At 42.3% G+C, this 23,333-nt stretch overlaps 2 protein-coding genes across 4 annotated transcripts in view; one reads left to right on the plus strand and one right to left on the minus strand.

Moving 5' to 3' along the window:
• Nucleotides 1–3,628: 3,628 nt before the first annotated feature.
• Nucleotides 3,629–15,458, minus strand: LOC106581440 (lysosomal amino acid transporter 1 homolog). Of its 3 annotated transcripts, XM_014163503.2 has the most exons (8): nt 15,238–15,458; nt 14,488–14,853; nt 13,753–13,882; nt 13,334–13,421; nt 6,465–6,574; nt 6,240–6,335; nt 5,453–5,638; nt 3,629–5,321 (listed from the first exon to the last, which is right to left on the minus strand). In XM_014163503.2, exons 2-8 carry the CDS (start codon nt 14,685–14,687, stop codon nt 5,205–5,207), a joined length of 927 nt encoding a protein of 308 aa, XP_014018978.1. In that variant the 5' UTR covers nt 14,688–14,853; nt 15,238–15,458; the 3' UTR covers nt 3,629–5,204. The 3 variants fall into 3 exon arrangements, with proteins under 3 accessions (XP_014018978.1, XP_045559984.1, XP_014018979.2); XM_045704028.1 differs by lacking the exons at nt 14,488–14,853; nt 15,238–15,458 and adding an exon at nt 14,293–14,411; XM_014163504.2 differs by lacking the exons at nt 14,488–14,853; nt 15,238–15,458 and adding an exon at nt 14,254–14,257.
• A 7,327-nt stretch (nt 15,459–22,785) lies between these two features.
• The window catches only part of LOC106594828 (ventricular zone-expressed PH domain-containing protein), a 197,401-nt gene continuing 196,853 nt past the window's right edge, over nt 22,786–23,333 (plus strand). The window contains exon 1 of the mRNA XM_045704029.1: nt 22,786–22,916. The gene's annotated coding sequence lies outside the window, so the exon portion shown is untranslated. The remainder of the gene's footprint in view (nt 22,917–23,333) is intronic.

Consider the following 23,333-nt stretch of genomic DNA (forward strand, 5'->3'; position numbering starts at 1 on the left):
ATGCATGAAATGAAATGTATGCATTCACTACTGTAAGTTGCTCTGGATAAGAGCATCTGCTAAATGACTAAAATGTAAATGTTGCGGGTTACCCTAACAAGTTGCCCTACATTATATATATGCATGGTCCAATGTTAAAATAGTTTTAACAAATCATTTTACCAATATGTTATTGGGCTCTTTTCTGGAGGTGGAATTTATATTTTAGCATAATTTTATTTTAATTCATTTTGGAGTAGAATGTCAGTCAGAAAAGTCACCAGAACTGAGCTTCTCTGTCCTTCACCTCAACCTTTTTGCCCCCACTGCGACACATTCTTCCAGAGAAAACACTGCTCCCAATGAAATCAATTCGCTCCCTCAGTCCAAAGGTGTGGTTGCCCTCATCTTCTCGACCCAAACAACACCAATCTCAACCCATCAAACACCTCATAGCATTGGGACATACTGTATGATGTTGAATATTTTAATTACAAAATGCACATATGTTGCAGAGACTATGCATCGAATTTAACTTAACCACCAATTTATCAAAGGCTACTATAGAAGGTATAGGATGACTTAACCATATATATTTATAGTTTGTAGATATAGTAATTTAAATATACTGTAATACATATTTGCTGAAACTGTGTGCCTGCCAAATATTACACAAAATACTAAATTGTGTGTGTTATCTTGCCTCAAAAGAAAAATAACTACACACACATTTGATATATTGCACTTTATTGAGAAGTTTGTTTGTTACATAAACATCATATTGGAATGCTTAACTTGTGTACAATGAGCTACAAAGCTGAGATACTGGGACATATCTTCAATTAGACAAATATTGCAAGTAACATAGGCTAAAGCATAAAGAAAAGAAAATACCATGTTATCTTAAAAGAGCAATACAGTGTCATTATTCAAGTAAAAACATTTTCAGAAATGTTCCTTGTTCTTGAGACTGTAAATAAATAAATATCTCACTATTCCATTTTCTGATTTGGAAGATATCTATAGGAAACACTTTGAAAAAAAAGCTTTGAGCTAACCAGAATTCAAACTTAATTTATCAAGAGAAAGGCAAAAAAAGTTATGTCTGATACAACCAATAATTACCTTTAAAATAATATAAAAATAAGAAACGAAATCTGCAACTATCTACAGGTTTATCAGAGAAAATAAGTGTCAATATAATTTCTCTTCGTTCATGGATTTCCTGCTGTTTCATGGCCACAATTATTTGCTGGTCAGCCATATAGCCAATTTTTCCAAAGCCTCAATGTTTAGCTTTTTCAATACTTCACGTAAAAGTAGTAATACTCCTTATTTTACACCCATTTATTGCTTCAAATTGTGGTTGGCTGAAAGTTTACATGGAAAGTCAACCAATCACAACTGTGCTTTTTAAAGCCCAGCTGTAACCCTACACTATCTCTACCAATAAATACTGTACTTTGTCACATCATGTTTAATCACATTTCACTCCTAAAACACAAGCACTCCCTTTATATTTCCTTCCAACGCTTAACTAGTTTGGACTACAGGAAAAGGAGGGCCGAGCACGCCGCCATTCACATTGACGGGGCTGTAGCGGAGCGGGTTGAGAGCTTCAAGTTCCTTGGTGTCCACATCACCAACAAACTATCATGGTCCAAACACACCAAGACAGTTGTGAAGAGGCCACGACAACTCTTATTCCCCCTCAGAAGACTGAAAAGATTTGGCATGGGTACTCAGATCCTCAAAACGTTATACAGCTGCACCATTGAGAGCATCCTGACTGGTTGCATCACTGCCTGGTATGGCAACTGCTTGGCATCCGACCGCTAGGCACTACAGAGGGTAGTGCGTACGGCCCAGACAATCACTTGGGCAAAACTTCCTGCCATCCAGAACCCCATACCAGGCGGTGTCAGAGGAAGGCCCTAAAAATTGTCAGACTCCAGCCACCCAAGTCATAGACTGTTCTCTCTGTTACTGCACGGCAAGCGGTACCGGAGCGCCAAGTCTAGGTCCAAAAGGCTTCTTAACAGCTTCTACCCCCAAGCCATAAGACTGCTGAACAGTTAATCAAATGGCTACCCGGACTATTTGCATTGACCCCTACCTGGTTATATAAAGGTGAAATATCATAATGCATAATTACTTTACCCCTACCTACATGTACACTACCGTTCAAAAGTTTGGGGTCACTTAGTAATGTCCTTGTTTTTGAAAGAAAAGCACATTTTTTGTCCATTAAAATAACATCAAATTGATCAGAAATACAGTGTAGACATTGTTAGTGTTGTAAATGACTATTGTAGCTGGAAACGGCAGATATTTTATGGACTATCTACATATGCGTTCAGAGGCCACTTATCAGCAACTATCACTACCGTGTTCCAATGGCACGTTCTGTTAGCTAATCCAAGTTGATCATTTTAAAAGACTAATTGATCATTAGAAAACGCTTTTGCAATTATGTTAGTACAGCTGAAAACTGTTGTTCTAATTAAAGAAGCAATAAAACTGTCCTTCTTTAGATTAGACAAATCTGTCGTTCTGCCCCTGAACAAGGCAGTTAACCCACTGTTCCTAGGCCGTCATTGAAAATAAGAATTTGTTCTTAACTGACTTGCCCAGTTAAATAAAGGTAAAAAAGAATAGTTGAGTATCTGGAGTATCAGCATTTGTGGGTTCGATTAAAGGCTCAAAATGGCCAGAAACAAATAACTTTTTTCTGAAACTCGTCAGTCTATTCTTGTTCTGAGAAATGTAGGCTATGTGAGAAATTGCCAAGAAACTGATGATGTGTGTACTACTCCCTTCACAGAACAGCGCAAACTGGCTCTAACCAGAATAGAAAGAGGAGTGGGAGGCCCCGGTGCACAACTGAGCAAGAGGACAAGTACATTTGAGTGTCTAGTTTGAGAAACAGACGCCTCACAAGTCATCAACTGGAAGCTTCATTAAAACACCAGTCTCAACGTCAACAGTGAAGAGGCGACTCCGGGATGCTGGTCTTATCTCGACTAACCCGTACCCCCGCACACTGATTTGGTGCCGGTACCCCCATATATAGCCTCGTTATTGTGTTACTTTTTTGAACTTTAGTTTATTAAGCAAATATTTTCTTACTCTGCATTGTTGGTTAAGGGCTCGTAAGTAAGCATTTCACGGTAAGGTCTTGTTGACAACATGATTGAGTGGCGCAGATTACTGTTTGATTTGAGAAGTGCGCTCCTCCCTCCCCGCTTTCGCCCGATGACGTGACAGGCCATTGCCCGGTTCAACCCAGGCCAGTGTAATAGAACTCCCTCAGTGACATAGGAGTCATGCCTGGTGAAAATGTAAATCAAAGCAAATAAAAAATTGGCACATGATCCGAATACAACAGGTGAGATCATGTGACAAATATTTTTTTGATTTGCTTTGATTTACATTTTCACCAGGCATGACTCCTATGTCACTGAGGGAGTTCTATTACACTGGCCTGGGTTGAACCGGGCAATGGCCTGTCACGTCATCGGGCGAAAGCGGGGAGGGAGGAGCGCACTTCTCAAATCAAACAGTAATCTGCGCCACTCAATCATGTTGTCAACAAGGCAGCTAGGTACATTGTCCAGAAACATACATCTATTTTCTATCAAATAAAATGTTTGAATTTTCAAACTAGTTTTTATTGGGAAGGCAGATAAAGGATTTTTATCAAAAGTAATCACTTTAGCATTTGAAAACACATAATCCTACTCATCACACATGCTTAATTACGTCACTTTTGTTTTGAGCCGACTTCGCCGTCGGCCAGAGCGGGACACCTGGCTCACACCCGGGAGGCAGCCCGGTTCCAAAATGAATACAATCACTTTTCACCCGGTTCAAACCAGACGGGGTAACCCGGGTCAGATAAACAAACCCCCTCACTGAAAGACGAGGTAGAGAAATCTGTGGTGTCAATCAACCAAACACATCCATCGGTAATTAGAAAGCTCTATTCACTCATCATGACTCCATGTTACCAAGTTATGGCACATCAACTTATAAAACAGTTCCCACACAACCTTGATCCTCCGCTTTCTGAACATGTGACTACACACACACAGAAGACTGGGGTGTATTCATTAGTTGCACACAGTTGAAACATTTTGCAATGAAAACAAGTTTCTATTGGACAAATTCAGTTAGGTCCTTCGCCGTTTTGGTTCCTAGTGAATACAACCCTGGACACAACTCCACAATAACGGGTGAGAACTCAATGCTCAAGGCTGTGACTCAATACGGCCAAAAACCCTCCCTCCTTTCTTCCATTCTTTGTGGCCACTGAAAGGTAGCATAACCAGGCCATAACATAAGGAAAGAAGGATGTTTATCTAAAGGTTAGATTTCAGCCAAAGAACTGTCTGTTTTAAAAGCACCAGTGTGAAGACGTCAAACAGCCCTCAGACCTCCACTGCAGCAACACATAAATAGATGTAGATGCAAGGAACAGGATATCACTGCATATTCACAACCTAAACACTGTGTAACACTCCAAGCAATTTACCAACTACAACTTAAATAGGGATTCAATTACAACGGAATCTGCTCCTACAACAAACCAAGGTAAACTATAACAAAGTGTAAAATAGATTACTGTTGGTGCAGCCCACTACTTTGTGGCACATCAATAGTCAATGTGATACATTACCATTGGTGTGATGTATGATCTTTTCAAACCTACATACAGGAACAATCACTGTTATGATTCCTTCTTGTACTGTTTACCTAGACGGCAATGCTGTGTGAACAGTTCAGTGTATTGCATATCTTATCCTGGAAAACACAAGAGCTCTAACCATTGACAAACATAGACTAGAGGAATGTGACACTGAGATACACCCTATTGGCCTTTAGTGTAATAAGAAAAAACATAGGGAATAGATCATACAAAATAATAGAGAACGGTTCTACTGAGATTACATTCCTCAAACATAAGACTCCCCCTTTAATTCACCTGGATTTAAATGGAGGGAACATTGGTGTACTATCACATTTGTTGAATTATTCTAGGTCTCCACTCAACATTATGGAAACGATTTATGGAATTCTCTTACTGTTCTCACTCTAGAACTTCAATCATGTGTTCTCACTCTAGAACTTCAATCATGTGTTCTCACTCTAGAACTTCAATCATGTGTTCTCACTCTAGAACTTTAATCATGTGTTCTAACGATACACCTTTATTCATGCGTTTTCTAGAACGTGGAGAGCTCCTCCTCTTCACAGAGCAGAGGTTCTACTTCAGGAACGTTCATCTTCTTGCTGGTTTTAGCGGAGCGGTTCTTCCTATAGATGATGAACTGGGCAGTGACCTGGGAGAGTTAAGGCTCATTCACAAACACACCACAACAAGTCAACAATATTCCAGAGACAAAAATAACACTTTCACATCCTTATCCCTTTTTTTAGTGAAATGATGATCTCGGAGAAAAATAAAAGATACAAAGAAGTCTAGGAGGAGGACTCCCAGGCTGCCGATGAGCCAGGCCAGATGTTTGAGAATGAAGGTCTGTTTGGAACCGGCCAGAGCTGGTAGAACCACAATGACACTGAGCCCGTAGGTCCCGTTGCCCATCATGGCCAGGGCAAACAGCATGTACGACGTGCCCTCTGTAGACTGTCGCTTAAACTGGAGACAGACAGGGAGATGTTACCTTTTAGACCTCAAAACCAACAGAGAAAAGTGAAGATTTTAGGCTTAGAGTCTTCAAAACATGTTATGTAGTTAATCATTTAACCCCATTCTATTACTTCTTCATTTTAACTACTTTTTTGTTAAGTTCCAAAATAATATTAGTTCTGAACATATTTTCACAATGTCTGACAATGTGTTAGTATGTAAGGTTTGTTGTTGGTAAGTCATGCATGCTCACAAAGACACTCAATATATCAAAATGTGTGTGTGTGTGTGTACTGTGCTCTCCCCCTTAGGCCATCCCTAGGAACTATTGTCACATTGGGAGTGACAGTGAGTTCTCTGCAGGAGCCACCAGTCCAGATGCTGTGACATCACTCAGTACAAAACACCAGTCTCTCACGCCTGGTTCTCATTTAAAAAAATCAAACAACAGCATTCCTTTTTCTCTTCTGGCCCCAACTACATTGAGCCTTCCTTTATCACCCCTTCCTTCCCCTCCTGTCACCCTCTTCCCCCTCACTCCTCATGTCCCCTAACCCTGCCATCCTGTCACATCTTACCTCCATAATCACGCCCATAGACTGTCACTTACATTTTTGTAGAGCTGTGGAAAACGAGAGGAGAGGTAGAATATGGAGGCCACGTATCCACAGGCATAACCAGAGATCTCCACGCTGTTAGAGGCACTCTGAAGAGAGAGAGAGAGATATAGGATGAGATACAACTCACATTGTGTGTTTGTGTGTGAAGGCGATATCACACACACACACACACACACACACACACACACACACACACACACACACACACACGTCACCTCGGTGTTGGCAGAGGTGTTGTTGTCAGTGATGAACTTGGGGAGAATCAGGAGGGCCACAGTGGAAGCCCCACACCACAGGAAACACAACCACTTCAACATGGGGCGCTCTGGGAGAGAGAGACACACATGGGTCACACACACAGACGCACCCACAGTGTTACTGTACCTCCTTGTTTTGTAGAGGTGACCGATTTCAGACACACCTTTTCCCCTGCAACCTGTACTGGAACTGTATTGTATAGCTACCAACGTTAGCCTGCAACCTGTACTGGAACTGTGTTGTATAGCTACCAACGTTAGCCTGCAACCTGTACTGGAACTGCGTTGTATTGCTACCAACGTTAGCCTGCAACCTGTACTGGAACTGCGTTGTATAGCTACCAACGTTAGCCTGCAACATGTACTGGAACTGTGTTGTATAGCTACCAACGTTAGCCTGCAACATGTACTGGAACTGTGTTGTATAGCTACCAACGTTAGCCTGCAACCTGTACTGGAACTGCGTTGTATAGCTACCAACGTTAGCCTGCAACCTGTACTGGAACTGTGTTGTATAGCTACCAACGTTAGCCTGCAACCTGTACTGGAACTGTGTTGTATAGCTACCAACGTTAGCCGATGCTGCTACCAACAGTACATGCAGAGACACTGCTTGCGTGCTCACCTCTGTGAGAGGATTTAAAGGAGGATTGTGCTCTTGTTCACTTAGTTGAAAAATCCTTGTAAGGACAGAGACATAGAAGCCCAGCTAGCCTAGCTGTCTGACAGTCTCAAATGGAAGTCGCTATTGCACGTTTTCAACCCTGCTGGAGCTGTGTTTATTTAGCTCTATTCAAGGACAATGTGGACTGCCCGGACTTTTAACTATTTGTTTGCAGAGGACTACAGTGGCGAAGTGGCTATTCTTAGCAAACAAGTAGTGAATTTACACCAGCTACTGGGGAGTCCTACACACGCCACTGGGGAGTCCTACACACGCCACTGGGGAGTCCTACACACGCCACTGGGGAGTCCTACACACGCCACTGGGGAGTCCTACACCAGCTACTGGGGAATCCATGCCCGCCTACTTTTTCTTTCTCCTCTACTCCAGTAGCCGGACGCCTCTCTGGCCTGGTGGAAGTGTCTCCGCCATGACGGCTCTCCACAGTCAACTGGCCGGTGCTCGGCAGGGATCCCTCACCGAAGGGGTCTGCCTCTTCCCTGGAAAATGGAGTCAGTAAGCTGCTTCTGGATGACTTGGTGGATGTTCCTGTTCTTGATCTTATCAACCAGCCATGGCAATACGTCACTCAAAAAGCAGCGGCACCTGGCAATGAGGGCCTCCTTGATGGGAAGCCCGGACTGGACACATACTTCAAACAGTTTCTTCGCCCTGGATCTAGAGGTTCCGGCACCTTCATCCCTGGGGGCTTCTGCTTCTCAAGATCGGATCCAAAGGTACCTGCGCCTTCGCCCTCTGTTCTGTCTCCCTCTCCTGTGGTTTCTAACTCGGTTTCAGATCTTCAGAGCTTCCCCCCATCAGACCATGAAGGTGTCTGAGACTCCAGCCCTTCATCAGCCATGATTGATTCTACAGCTGGGTAGGTCCATCATGGCCTCACCGCCCATCGATCCTCGGGGGGTCTGCGAGGCCACTCGAGGCGAAAGAGCGGCCGCACCTCCTAAGCCTATGCACCAGCTGTCGTCATCAGCAGCTCTATGGTAAGAAACATCTCGGTTCTCAGGGCAAAAACCCTGTGCTACCCAGGAGCATGAGTAGAGGACATTACAAGGCTGCTTCCCACCATTCTATAACAAATGCCAGGGCCTGACGCTGTGGTAGTCCATGTGGGGTCAAATGACATTAGGAGGGCTAACCGGGAATGCTGAAAATGTATTTTAAAATAACTGATTCTAGCTCTGAAAGTTTCCAAAAAGCAGCCAATTATTTCAGGCCCGGTACCATCGTTGGGTCACGGCTGTGAGAGATTCAGCAGGCTACTGGCATTACACATCTGGCTAAAAGACTACTGTAGCTCTGTTGGCATAACTTACATAAGATGCTCTACAAGAATGACAGAGTCCATCCAAATCATCTTGGCTCCTGGCTCTGTCCACGCATTTCAAGGCAGCGTTGAGAAAATGACTTGGCCCAAGCCCTGCTCAGATAATCACTACCATTGTGTCACTGAGTTGTCGTAGTGCTGAAGAAAAAAATTACAATGTCCCAGGAGCGTTGGAAGTCATAGTGTATGTAACCTAATTTATTTCCCTCCAAGTCCACTGAATGCCTCTGTCGATCCTATAGCTATTGTATGCAGTAATCCTATGTCTATGAACTAGAGTTATATTGTTAGCACTGAGGCGGTGTGTCCTCGTAGGAAGTCCACTGTGTGCAGCTCATCCTGTACTATCAGCTCCAACATACTGTAAATATCACTGGCATGTCTACTTCTGATAAGCCGCTCAAGCATCTCAGAAAAATGCTAAAAAATAGCCCACATTAACGTACAAGTATTTGGACACCCATTCAAATGAGTGGATTTGGCTATTTCAGCCACACCCGTTGCTGACAGGTGTATAAAAATCGAGCACTCTGCCATGCAATTGCCATAGACAAACATTGGCAGTAGAATGGCCTGTACTGAAGAGCTCAGTGACTTTCAACGTGGCACAGTCATAGGATGCCACCTTTCCAACAAGTCAGTTCGTCAAATGTCTGCCCTGCTAGAGCTGCCCCAGTCAACTGTAAGTGCTGTTGTTGTGAAGTGGAAACGTCCAGGAGCAACAACAGCTCAGCTGCGAAGTGGTAGGCCACAGAAGCTCACAGAACGGGACCGCCGAGTTCTGAAGTGCATAGCGCATAAAATTGTCTGTCTTCAGTTGCAACACTCACTACCGAGTTCCAAACCGCCTCTGGAAGCAACATAAGCACAAGAACTGTTCATCGGGAGCTTCATGAAATGGGTTTCCATGGCCGAGCAGCCACACACAAGCCTTAGATCACCATGCGCAATGCCAAGCATCGGCTAGAGTGGTGTTAAGCCCGCCGCCATTGGACTCTGGAGCATCTGGGTTTGGCGGATGCCAGGACAACGCTACCTGCCTGAATGCATAGTGCCAACTGTAAAGTTTGATGGAGGAGGAATAATGGTCTGGAGCTGTTTTTTACGGTTCGGGCTAGGCCCCTTAGTTCCAGTGAAGTGAATTCTTAAGGCTACCGCATACATTCAGTTTGACATTCTAGACAATTCTGTGCTTCCAACTTTGTGGCAACAGAGCTTGACTGGCATGCACAGAGCCCTGACCTCAACCCCATCAAACACCTTTGGGATGAATTGGAACGCCGACTGCGAGCCAGGCCTAATCGCCCAACATCAGTACCTGACCTCACTAATATTCGTGGCTGAATGGAAGCAAGTCCCTGCAGCAATGTTCCAACATCTAGTGGAAAGCCTTCCCAGATGAGTGGAGGCTGTTATAGCAGCAAAGGGGGGACCAACTCCATATTAATACCCATCATTTTCAAATGAGATGTTTGATGAACAGGTGTCCACATACTTTGGTCATGTAGTGTATATAGCCTAAGAATCAAATGTAATTTGTCACATGCGCTGAATACAACAGGTGTAGACCTTACAGTGAAATGCTCACTTACAAACTCTTAACCAACAATATAGTTAAGAAAAAAATTACAAATAAAATTGAAATAAATAATTAAGGAGCAACAATACCAATAAGGAACAAGTTTCATGAAATCGATAACTTGCAGGTAACCGTTGACACTCATATATACTGACCATCTCTGAAACTCACTTAGATAATACCTTTGATGATGCAGTGGTAGCAATACATGGTTATAACATCTACAGAAAATACAAAAATGCCAATGGGGATGGTGTTGCGGTCTATAATCAGAGCCACATTCCTGTAAAGCTTAGAGAGGATCTCATGTCAAGTAATGTTGAAGTAATATTCATCTGGTTCATCAGGTTCATCTGCCTCACGTAAACCCCATTCTTGTAGGAAGCTGCTATAGACCACCAAGTGCTAACAGTCAGTATTTGTTATAAGTCAACCTACCAGCGTGTTTACGAACAGCATATGAATGAAATTCACATGTATTGATTACATCTTTACTAATGCTGCAGAAATCTGTTGTAAAGCAGTTTCCAAATCGATCTGATGTAGTGATCACAATATGGTAGGCATAGCTAGGAAAACCAAAGTTCCAAAGGCTGGACCAAATATTGTGTATAAGAGGTCCTACAAGAGGTTTTGTAGTAATTCCTATGTTGATGATGTAAATAATATTTGCTGGTCTGTGGTGTGTAATGAGGAGCAACCAGACGCTGCACTTGACTTATTTAAGAAATTGCTTACACCAGTTACTAATAAGCATGCACTATAAAAACTGTTAAATCCCAAAGGATTGATGAGGAATTGAAAAATGTTATGGTTTAGGGGGTAGGGGTCAAAAGGAATGACAAATAAGTCTGATTGCATAACCGATTGACGAAAGTACTGCAAATTGAGAAATCATGTGACTAAACAGAACAAAAATAAGAAAAAGCTATACTGTGAAACAAAGATAAATGATATAAAGAATTATAGTAAAAAGCTTTGGAGCACCTTAAATAAAAATGTTGTGCAAAAGGCAAAAAGCTCCATCCCTCATTTATTCAGATGGCTCATTCACCGTAAAACCCACTAATATTGCCAACTACTTTAATTATTTGTTTAATTGTCAAGATTAGCAAATTAAGGCATGACATGCCAGCAGCAAACTCTGAATCTACACATCCAAGTATAACTGACCAAGTTATGAAAGACAAGCATTGTAATTTAGAATTCTGTAAAGTGAGTGTGGAAAAGATTAAAAAAATTGTTGTATATCAACAGTGGCAAGCCACCCACGTCTGACAACTTGGATGGAAAATTACAAATTACTGAGGATGATAGAGGACAAAATTGCCACTCCTATTTGCCAGCTCTTCAATCTAAGCTTACAGTAAAGTGTGTGCCCTCAGGCCTGGAGGGAAGCAAAAGTCATTCTGCTACCCAAGAATAGTAAAGCACCCTTTACTGGCTTAAATAGCCGACCAATCAGCCTGTTATCAATCCATTGTAAACTTTTTGGGAAAAAAATTGTGTTTGACTGAATACAATGCTATTTTAGAGTAAATAAACTAACAACAGACTTTCAGCATGCTTATAGTGAAGGGCATTCAACATGCACGGCACTTATACAAATTACTGATGATTGGCTGAGAGAGATTGATATTACAAATATTTTGGGAGCTGTTTTGTTAGTCTTCAGTGCAGCTTTTGACATTATCAATCATAGTATGCTGCTGGAAGAACATAGGATGTAATGGCTTTACAACCCCTACTATATTGTGAATTGAGAGTTACCTGTCTAACAGAACACAGAGGGTTTTCTTTAATGGTAGCCTTTCCAACATAATCCAGGTAGAATTAGGCATTCCCCAGGGCAGCTGTCTAGGCCCCTTACTTTTTTCAATCTTTACTAATGACATGGCTCTGAGTAAAGCCTGTGTGTCTATGTATGCGGATGACTCAACACTATACACGTCAGATACTACAGCGAGTGGAATCACTGCACCACTTAACAAAGAGCTGCAGTTAGTTTCAGAATGGGTGGCAAGAAATAAGTTAGTCCTAAATATTTCAAAAATTAAAAGAATTGTATTTGGGACAAATCACTCACTAAACCCTAAGCCTCAGCTGAATCTTGTAATGGATAATGTGGAAATGGAGCAAGTTGAGGTGACTAAACTGCTTGGAGTAACCCTGGATTGTAAATTGTTATGGTTAAAACATATTGATGCAACATTAGCTAAGTAAGATGGGGAGAGATCTGTCCATAATTAAGCACTACTCTGCCTTCTTAACAACAATATCAACAAGTCAGGTCCTACAGGCCATAGTTTTGTTGCAATAAAGAGGGACTTTGTAAAATTACAACTGGCCCAGAACAAGGCAGCATGGCTGGCCCTTAAATGTACACAGACCTAACATTAATAATATGCATGTCAATCTCTCATGGCTCAAAGTAGAGGAGAGATTGACTTCATCACTACTTATTGACATGTTCAATAGAGCGAGCTGGCTGTTTAAACTACTAGCACACTCGGACACCCATGAATACCCCACAAGACATGCCACCAGAGGTCTCATCACAGTCCCCAAGTCCAGAACAGACTATGGGAGGTGCACAGTACTACATAGAGCCATGACTACATGGAACTCTATTCCACATCAAGTAACTCACGCAGCACGCACTCCTCTCCCCTGTAACTATTACCCAGGTCATTGTTGTAAATGACAATGTGTACTCAGTCAACTTATCTGGTAAAAAAAGGTTTAATAAAACATTTTAAAAAAAGCAGTAAAATATATTTTTTTAAACGATAAAAATACACCTTATGGAAAAGCGAGGACTGTGAAGAGTCACACACACACATAACATAAACACACACAGTATTCACATACTATACACTGGATTGTAAGTAATCCAATATGTCTTCCTTTTGTGTTCCAGCCCTCAGCTGCAAACTGGACTGACAAAGGAGCTTTACAATGTGAGCATTTGTCAGTCATCAACTTTTAGTGGGAACTATTTTACTTGAACACACAAAACTTGGCATAGCTGTTAGCATTGTCAATAAGGTGTGCATGTAACACATAATGTGAGTACACAGACTGCACCCTCATAATTACACTTACAATGGAAATATGAACCTACAGCACACTAACTACAACGCAAGGAACAATGCTGATTCTCACATACACAACCATGGCATTCTATTGTGTTTCCATGTTGGGCGGACAGTGTAATATCATGATCCGGCTGGCCTTACTTTTAGATGAGTTGTTCTTGATCTTGTAGTAGAGGAATTGGGAGATGAGCATGAGATCAGTGAAGATGTAGAACACTACTGTCACAATCTGAGAGAAAAGAGAGAGAGAAGAGAAAGAGAGAAAGAGAGAAAGAGAGAAAGAGAGAAAGAGAGAGAGAGAACAATCAAATATGATTGACAGTGGCACCCTCTGCTGGTAAGCATAGGCAAGGGTCATGGAACAGTTAAAAGGAAAACATGCCCTTGGGATAGAATGTAAATGCAGAGACACCAACTTCAATGCAGCAGCTATACAATGCAGCAGGGCATGCCTGGGCAGAAAGTGATATGGTAATCAAAACAATAACTCCCATATGCCTCTGCCCATACTCATACTTTGCATACAACGGCAAGTTGAAGTTGTGCCTTTTGTTAGATACCTGGATGGGCAGCTGGCTGGTCAGGATGCAGCCTATTAGACTGCTGAGGTCCCCACTGAAGAGGAAGAGCAGAAAGCCAAAAGACATGGCCTCCTCCACTTTACCATTGCGATAAGCCTCATAGACTTGTCTGGGGGGAGAGAGAAACAACAAGAGATTAAATGGAGGCAGAGAAGGGGAAAGAAAAGGAGAGAGTGATGTGGCATGTAAACAGATACATGGATTAGATCTCTTGGATTAGAGGTCTCATAAACTGGTTTTGCAGAGCCACACATACCCTCTCTCATTACTATGGTAATACATCAATAATGGGCTAATTCATGTCATGAGTATTATCATAACACCAAATGTCAGAGAAACGTTGATCACAGCATCTGTGATCATTTATTTTAATTAGTATTATAAAGACAATCTACTTTTTCCTTATATAACGCCTTCCTACTGCTGTAGTGGAAAATGTACGGTAGAGTAGACAGCAAGAAACATAACATTGAAACTTACGGTAGAGTAGACAGCAAGAAACAGAACATTGAAACGTACGGTAGAGTAGACAGCAAGAAACAGAACATTGAAACTTACGGTAGAGTAGACAGCAAGAAACAGAACATTGAAACTTACGGTAGAGTAGACAGCAAGAAACAGAACATTGAAACTTACGGTAGAGTAGACAGCAAGAAACAGAACATTGAAACGTACGGTAGAGTAGACAGCAAGAAACAGAACATTGAAACTTACGGTAGAGTAGACAGCAAGAAACAGAACATTGAGATCAACCCGATGACTACGCTCCAGTATTCCCACACATTCTCCACGCATTGCTCGAACAGATAGAGGATCCAGGGCGTCCCGTTAGAGCACAGTGGCCGACCCAGCACCGGGGAAGTCAGGTTAGCGGCCACGTTTGCAGTCCTCCCCGGGAAGCGGGCGTGGGCCATGGGGGCGTCCCACCTTCAGTCCCTCTGCCTCCGTGGAAGAATCCGAGCGCGATGATGTGGAAGTTTTCGTTTGTTGACACAAAACGCCCTCGAGCCCACCATCGGATGCACCACACCTAGGCTACAGGCGTGTGGCGCTTTCCGAAGTTGATATAATTTGATCAATCTGTAAGGCAATATACATGACCATGGATAGAATTACTAATTGGCAGTGGAGATTAGGAGGAGTGGTGTCGGGTGGAATAGAAATTAAATGCATTGTTACTGCGCTTTTGGTTTCAGCAACAAAATGCAACTCTGATACAATGTTGATACTTTCTATACATAAGACAATTTGTGCATATTGGTCATAACCTTTTGTTGCGGTTGCATATGCCTACAATGTTGCAATTTGATAGACCAGAAGGCAATCCATCGCTTCTCATCAAATTAATGTTGGTCTGTCGGTCTCATAATAAGACAGACAATGGGGATGGATGGCAACTCCATAACCGCGACAGTCACAGACCAACCAACGTTGTCAACAAAACAAATGCAGCTCATCTCTCACCTGGTGTGTTGATTTCTCGACCTTCGTGTTACTGTGCGACGGCTCTCCATTTCAACACGGCTGTCGTGATGATTTGATTGAGCGATATATTCCGCTTGGCTATTTAATTTCCTATAAATTGTTATTGAACTGTAATATATCAATTCATGTTGCCTATTCCTGTCCTCCGAAATGGCATCAAATTCCATTATTTCACTTCCGCATTTTCTGGCAAAAACACAGAACTGAGACCCACAAGGATAAGAATTTAGCACCATCTACTGGGTGTTATACAGTGGTGTGATAAGCACCCTACAGAGAGTCAACGTCCAGCTCATCACTAATTGAGTGAAGTCTTTTTATTTGAATTAACTTGGATTAATTTACGGTAGCCTACAACCTATTATAGTTTGGAGAACGTTATTTGTCATTTTACATCTTTTGTTGGTTTGTCTAGTAGGAGGAGCTACGGCCAGGCTACATAAGGGCTGTGACGGCAGACCAGATCAGAACATGGAAAACCTTTGATGCGGAAGCATACCTTTTTAGGGGGCTTAGCCTAATAACCTAGTTTAAGCCTCGTGTTTTTTCAAGTTTGTACTTTTTATGTTTTGTTTGGTCCTCCAATGTAAATAATTTCTACCGGGACCTGGAACTCCACGTTCTTTATAAACTCCAAAACTGTACTGCAGCCTCTGTTCCAATGCTTAACCCTCACTGCTGGGCCAACCTTTGACCTTCATGGCCTTTTGGCTCTAAATTTACGATATGGATGATGAACATCTCTAGGAGGCTATAGCCTATAATGCATGTCATTATAGTCTATATAGGCTTTATGCATGTCATTATAGTCAATAGGCTATATACATGTCAATATAGTCTATATAGGCTTTATGCATGTCATTATAGTCAATAAGCTATATACATGTCATTATAGTCTATATAGGCTTTATGCATGTCATTATAGTCAATAGGCTATATACATGTCAATATAGTCTATATAGGCTTTATGCATGTCATTATAGTCAATAGGCTATATGCATGTCATTATAGTCTATATAGGCTTTATGCATGTCATTATAGTCAATAGGCTATATACATGTCAATATAGTCTATATAGGCTTTATGCATGTCATTATAGTCAATAGGCTATATACATGTCAATATAGTCTATATAGGCTTTATGCATGTCATTATAGTCAATAAGCTATATACATGTCATTATAGTCTATATAGGCTTTATGCATGTCATTATAGTCAATAGGCTATATGCATGTCATTATAGTCTATATAGGCTTTATGCATGTCATTATAGTCAATAGGCTATATACATGTCATTATAGTCTATATAGGCTTTATGCATGTCATTATAGTCAATAGGCTATATACATGTCATTATAGTCTATATAGGCTTTATGCATGTCATTATAGTCTATATAGGCTTTATGCATGTCATTAATTCTTTGCTTTCCTCACTCCTGTTCATTGTTTAGACAGTCCAACCTCAAGTTGCTTTGCTCTTGTCCACCTCTAGTCCACCAGATTCCTTTTTTACCCCTTTTTCATGGTATCCAATTGGTAGTACAGTTTTGTCTCATCGCTGAAACTCCGTACAGACTCGGGAGAGGTGAAGGTCGAGAGCCGTGCGTCCTCCATAACACAACCAAGCCGCACTGCCCACTTAACCCAGAAGCCAGCCGCACCAATGTGTCAGAGGAAACACCATACACCTGGTGACCATGTCAGCATGCACTGCGTTCGACCTGCCACAGGAGTCGCTAACCCGGACGACAATGAGTCAATTGTGAGCCGCCCCATGGGTCTCCCGGTCGCAGCAGGCTGCGACAGAGCCTGGACTCGAACCTAGAATCTCTAGCGGTACAGCTAGCACTGCAATGCTGTGCCTTAGACCACTGCGCCACTCGGGAGGCCCATTGCCCACCAGATTCCTGAAGACCATGCAAGACCCTGGCCCCAGCAGACACAACCACAAGAAATCCCAAAGATTAATTTGATGCTCTTTTTCTCCTGGTTGGAAGCAATACCTCACTCACTCATGTTTCAGTGCCAGCTGGTGGAGCGAGAGATGGGGAGGATGTGTTAAAAACCTGGTCTAAAGTCCCAGATAGATATACGCGTTTTGACTGCATCCGAACTACGATGGCTTGCCATTGTTTAAAAGTTATTGTGTACAATTCTGGCCAATCCTAGGGATACTTCAGGGCTACGTAAAGGTCCCGGTCATCATTGCACTATTCTGTGGTAACTCAAAGCCACTTTCCCTCAGTGACTATTTGAGAGTGTCACGCCTGCTCCCGCTCCCCCTCTCTGGCACTTGAGGGCGCCAGGCGGTCCTTCATTACGCACACCTGTCACCATCATTACGCGCATCAGCGCTCATTGGACTCACCTGGACTCCTTCACTTTGTTGATTGCCCCTTCTATATCTGTCTGTTCCTCAGTTTGTTCCCCATGTCAGCATTGATGTCGTTACGTTTTCCCCTGTCCAGGCGATGTCCTTGTTTGTTTCTTGTCTATTATCCATTAAATGTTCACTCCCTGTACTTGCTTCTCCTCTCCCAGCTCCGGTCCTTACAGAGAGATCTAGTTAATGAGTTGCAAAGGGGTTTGTCATCAAAGGTAAACAGTTCTCTCTAATTGTCACCTCTGTTACCTGTGATACTCCAGCTAGAGTGATCATCAAGACAATTAAGTCCCACACTGGGTATTCAGGTTGGAAGATATGCATCCAAGGAGATGTCTATGTTGCCATTTTCATTCTCTCATTTGTGCAGCACTTTAGTCAGTTGTATGGTCCTCCAGTATGTTGTTTACAACATTCATGGCCTAACCCATGTTTGTGAGGATGTCAAGTTAATTAAAAGCATTGAATTTAATGAAAATGTGCAAAAGTAGGTCAAGTTACCATATCAAGGCAATGTTGATGCTGTTCCTCTCCCTCACATGATGTAGAAAAGTGTCACATAGGCTAGAGCAGCGGTACCCAATCTAGGGGTCGCGACCCATGTGAGGTCGCCTGATGTGAAAATGGGGTTGTGGGAGAATTTCCAAAATCCTGAAGAAAAGAAAATATATACCAAAAAAATATGTATTATAATATCGTCTTTGTATCTCAAAATTATTGTAATGTGGTTAACCTTAAAAACCTAAATGAAAATTATTAAAATCCAAAAGATTAAATTCAACCAGAGAGCGCCCTTAGATCATTGGAAAAGGCCGCACTTGATCGTTGCACATGAATCATTCCCACAGTGAATGGTAATGCCTGCTACGCTATGAAACCACACACAATTGGAGAGACTTTGATATTACCGTCCGCAATTGATATGGTGAAAACAATGTGTGGGGAGGCAGAGGGACAGAAACTCACAACAATACCTTTGTCAGATAACACTGTTAAACGAAGAATGTATGCTCTGACTGAACGACTCAAAAACTCCCCAGCAAACGCTCTCCAAATGGACGATAGCTGTGAGGGCCGAGATGACCATGCATTGACTTTTGTCGGGGGATTCTAGTCACGAGGACATATTGTTCTGTCTTACGATTTCCAAGTATGAAACGGCATAGGGGATGTCCAGTGTGCTGTGTGGCTATTTTGACGAACAACAGATTCCATATGGCGTCGAATGATGGGCTTTTGCACAGATAGGGCTCCATCTATGGAGGGACGGCGGGCAGGCCTTTGCACTCTTGTTATGAATGTATCTCCCTCTGCCATATGGAAGAGAGCAACTGGCAGCAAAAGAGCTGAGCACAGAACTCTGAGATATATTGCAGTAGGTAACTTCAATTGTAAACTACATCAAACCACATCTACAGCGCTCAGGCCTGTTCTCAAATTTTGCAATTCGCAATGGATGTAAAAAAACCCCAGACTTGATTGACTTTCTGTGTAAGGAAAAGAAAATAACAGAAAACAGCATCAGTAAGTTTCCAAAAATAGTGATGACTGCTCACCTCCAATGTTTGGAAGAGCACTTTGGATCATAGTTTTGGTTCCTGACTCAAAGGGAATATAGCCTGCGGTCTCTAAACAACAGGGAACTGGGAACTCTGACGTCTCCGACTTCCGTCTTCAATGCGTTCAAGAAAACTGGGAACTTGGAAAGAAACGAGCTCCAACTGGGAAAAATAGATTTGAATAGTCATCCAACTCCGAATTCCAACCCGGGCCTCTTTCTAGAGCTCCGATTTCTGACCTAAAGATCACTGACGTCATGATTTGACCTCGTATTTTTCATAGTTCCCAGTTGTCTTGAAAGCACCATAAAACTCATGGTAGGCTACCAGTTGCCTGTGTGAAGCTAGACTCAGTGTACTCGTTTGCATTAAAACCAAATATCAATCCAGGTTGGATGTGACAGCAGAGATGAGGTGCGCACTGTTGACCACATCCCCTGACTTTGAGGAGCTTGGACGCGACATGCGTCAAGCCACACCCATCTCATAAACGGTGGTGAGATAAGATACATTATGTCAGACTAATTTTCAATTGACTGTCATAGCCCCACATTAAAATTATGTGATGGTGAGTTGTGAAGACAATCAGAAATCCTTTTAGGCTGTTTTTCAATAGCCTGCCATAGCCCCAAATAAAAAAGTTAACATTGGCTGTTAATTACATATTTGTTTTCACATGGTTGGGGTCGAGAGTATTTTTAGATATCAAAATGGGGTTGTGGGCCAAAAAAGTTTGAGAACCCCTGGGGTAGAGTATTGTAGAATTAGGATTATCTTTAAACATTTATTCATCATTTTCCCCATAAGCCATTTACAAAGTTGTTGAATTTATGAAGAGAAATGTAAATGGAGATGTGGAGGTGGAGTCGGTGACAGGAGTGTGGGTGATGAATGGAGTGTGCATGTGGCCAACCTTTAAACGGAAGATACTGGAATCAAATCAAATCACATTTATTTATATAGCCCTTCTTACATCAGCTGATATCTCAAAGTGCTGTACAGAAACCCAGCCTAAAACCCCAAACAGCAAGCAATGCAGGTGTAGAAGCACGGTGGCTAGGAAAAACTCCCTAGCAAGGCCAAAACCTAGGAAGAAACCTAGAGAGGAACCAGGCTATGAGGGGTGGCCAGTCCTCTTCTGGCTGTGCCGGGTGGAGATTATAACAGCACATGGCCAAGATGTTCAAATGTTCATAAATGACCAGCATGGTCAAATAATAATAATCATAGTAGTTGTCGAGGGTGCAACAAGTCAGAAACTCAAGAGTAAGTGTCAGTTGGCTTTTTCATAGCCGATCTTTGAGAGTATCTCTACCACTCCTGCTGTGTCTAGAGAGTTGAAAACAGCAGGTCTGGGACAGGTAGCACGTCCGGTGAACAGGTCAGGGTTCCAGCAGGTCTGGGACAGCAGGTCTGGGACAGGTAGCACATCCGGTGAACAGGTCAGGGTTCCATAGCCGCAGGCAGAACAGTTGAAACTGGAGCAGCAGCACGGCCAGGTGGACTGGGGACAGCAAGGAGTCATCATGCCAGGTAGTCCTGAGGCATGGTCCTAGGGCTCAGGTCCTCCGAGAGAGAGAAAGAAAGAAAGAGAGAAAGAGAGAATTAGAGAGAGCATATTTAAATTCACACAGGACACCGGATAAGACAAGAGAAATACTCCAGATGTAATAGACTGACCCTAGCCCCCCGACACAAACTACTGCAGCATAACTGGAGGCTGAGACAGGAGGGGTCAGGAGACACTGTATCAGCTCTGAAGCTTTGAATGAGAGAGACAACTGCATTAGTTAAGATTAGCGACGGCATCGCTTTGGTAATGAACATCCTTCTGTCTCAGGACAAGGCCTATGTTAATTATTGGGAGTATGAACACAAATAGTCTTTCTTTAACTACCCTATACACTCTTGTGAGCTTGGAATATATGTGGTAACCAACCACTGTCCGAATCTAAAAAACATTGAACTTAATGAAAATGTACGGGAGTATCTCAAGTGAGGGAGACAACTGCTGCGAGAGGGGTATATTTGAGGGTTGAGAATGGTATGGAGTCAGGGATGGTATGGAGTGAGGGATGGTATGGTGTGAGGGATGGTATGGAGTGAGGGATGGTATGGAGTGAGGGATGGTATGGAGTGAGGGATGGTATGGAGTGAGGGATGGTATGGTGTGAGGGATGGTATGAGTGAGGGATGGTATGGAGTGAGGGATGGTATGGAGTGAGGGATGGTATGGAGTAAGGGATGGTATGTGCCAGCTGGTGGAGGGAGAGATGGGGACGATGTGTTCATTTGACGCTGAGGATAGACACATCTTCCCTTTCAACACGTAGGTAGACTTCTCAGGAATTTTAATTATTAATGAATTGTTCTTACTTGAATAACTGATGGTGTGCTTTGTTAAAATGTTGAAATAGAATGTTTCCCGAATAGCAGACAAAGTTCAAAGTCAGTAGATTAGATTTTTGAATTATCTTATATAATTTTAGCGTTTGAAGCCAACTGGTGTCCTCCACCTACTTACACTGGGCACACAAACAGTGTATACAATAGAACCGTGCAAAAATCTGAAATTAAATACAGAAAAACAATGAATCCCATCAACATCAGAGGGCTTCCCATGGGAAGGGGAAACAGTAATTAAATGGATATTTCACCCAAATGTTCTTACCCTGTTAGCTGTCTATGGACAAGGTATAACAGCAGTCCATGCTTTTGTTGTTGTTGTTTACCTGGCTAACGTTTTAAAATGCTCACCTTTTAGCATTTGTGGCACAAATCCAATTCAAGTCAATGTTACTTATTTTAGAAATGTTTATGGGCTTTTGTGGGCTACACTTCATGTTCCCCGTTGCAACTTGTAATAAACCAGATTTTTTGGATTGACTTCATCTGCAAGTGCTCTCTTCTCTTTTGTTTAAGTACAGTATTTCTTGCAGAGTATCGGAATGCAATTTAGGGATTATAGCTGTTTTAATGCTGGTTTAGCTGGTTTAATGCTGGTTTATTGCTGGTTTAGCTGGTTTAATGTAGCCTGCATATTGTCCATACTTGTACCGGGTACCTAGGCGGGAAGTCAGCCATACCTTTGTGCAGGAGGTGGGCCAGACCTGGGGCGCAGCTTTTTATTTTACAAAAAAAAAGTTCAGATCTGGGCCATACCTTCAACAATTAATCATTCCATAATGTGTGGGTCAGAGTGGGGTCACACCTTTCTAATTTGATAGTTTACAGTGTGTGGGCCAGATCTGTGCCTGACATTTTTAATCTGATGGTAATGCAGTATGTATGCCAGTTTGGGGCTGGGGAAATAGGCATATACTAGACCAGAAAAAACACAAAGTATGTAGCCCACAGCTGCCAGAATCATTTTGCTAACAAAGCCTAAAGACCTATAGGCAAGTGCACTTTTAGTCACTGATAATGTTTAACATGTAATGGCTTCATAAACCGTTTATACACTAGTTTTACTATATAATATAATTTGGTACAAATTGTCCAAATTCCCTGGGAATGGATTTCCAAATCCACCTGTTGCCCCGCGCGCGAATCTTTACCACCGGATGGCGCGCTTTTCACAGTGCACGAGGACTGTGGTGAGGAGAAACTGTCTCGTGGGACCGCGCGACAAGTCTATGTTTTCAGTCGGTTTTTAACGGATTTTGAAGTCTTCTTTCTTTCCCCCACAAAACTGACTGACGTCTACAGAATAAACGGTGAGCTATTTAAAGGTTATAACCGGGATTTGTGCCGTTGTTGTTGTTTAGTGATGCCCGGTTAAACACGATGGCATACCATGGAAATGTGTGACATCCCTTGCTATTTCGGAAAAGTTTAAGGACACCGAGTGTGTGTCATCAAATGGATATTATAGAGGTCAAGAAATAATACATAAAGGTCAGTAAATGTGGAATTGTTGAATGATAATGTAACAAAACTCCTGTAACGAAACATGCTGGTCCTTACGGAGGGAAACAAGTACATCCAGACAGAGGCGCCGGGTTTGTTTTGTAATTAGACGGCGCATTTGTATACTAGGCCATTTGAGAGAACGTCGATATAATGATATAATTAGTATGACCTACCATTTCTATTGTGTAGATGTTTAAAGTGTTTTTTTTTAATGCGGAATG

Source organism: Salmo salar, chromosome ssa20 (genome assembly GCF_905237065.1).
Source record: "Salmo salar chromosome ssa20, Ssal_v3.1, whole genome shotgun sequence".
In the NCBI taxonomy this organism is placed as follows: Eukaryota; Metazoa; Chordata; class Actinopteri; order Salmoniformes; family Salmonidae; genus Salmo; species Salmo salar.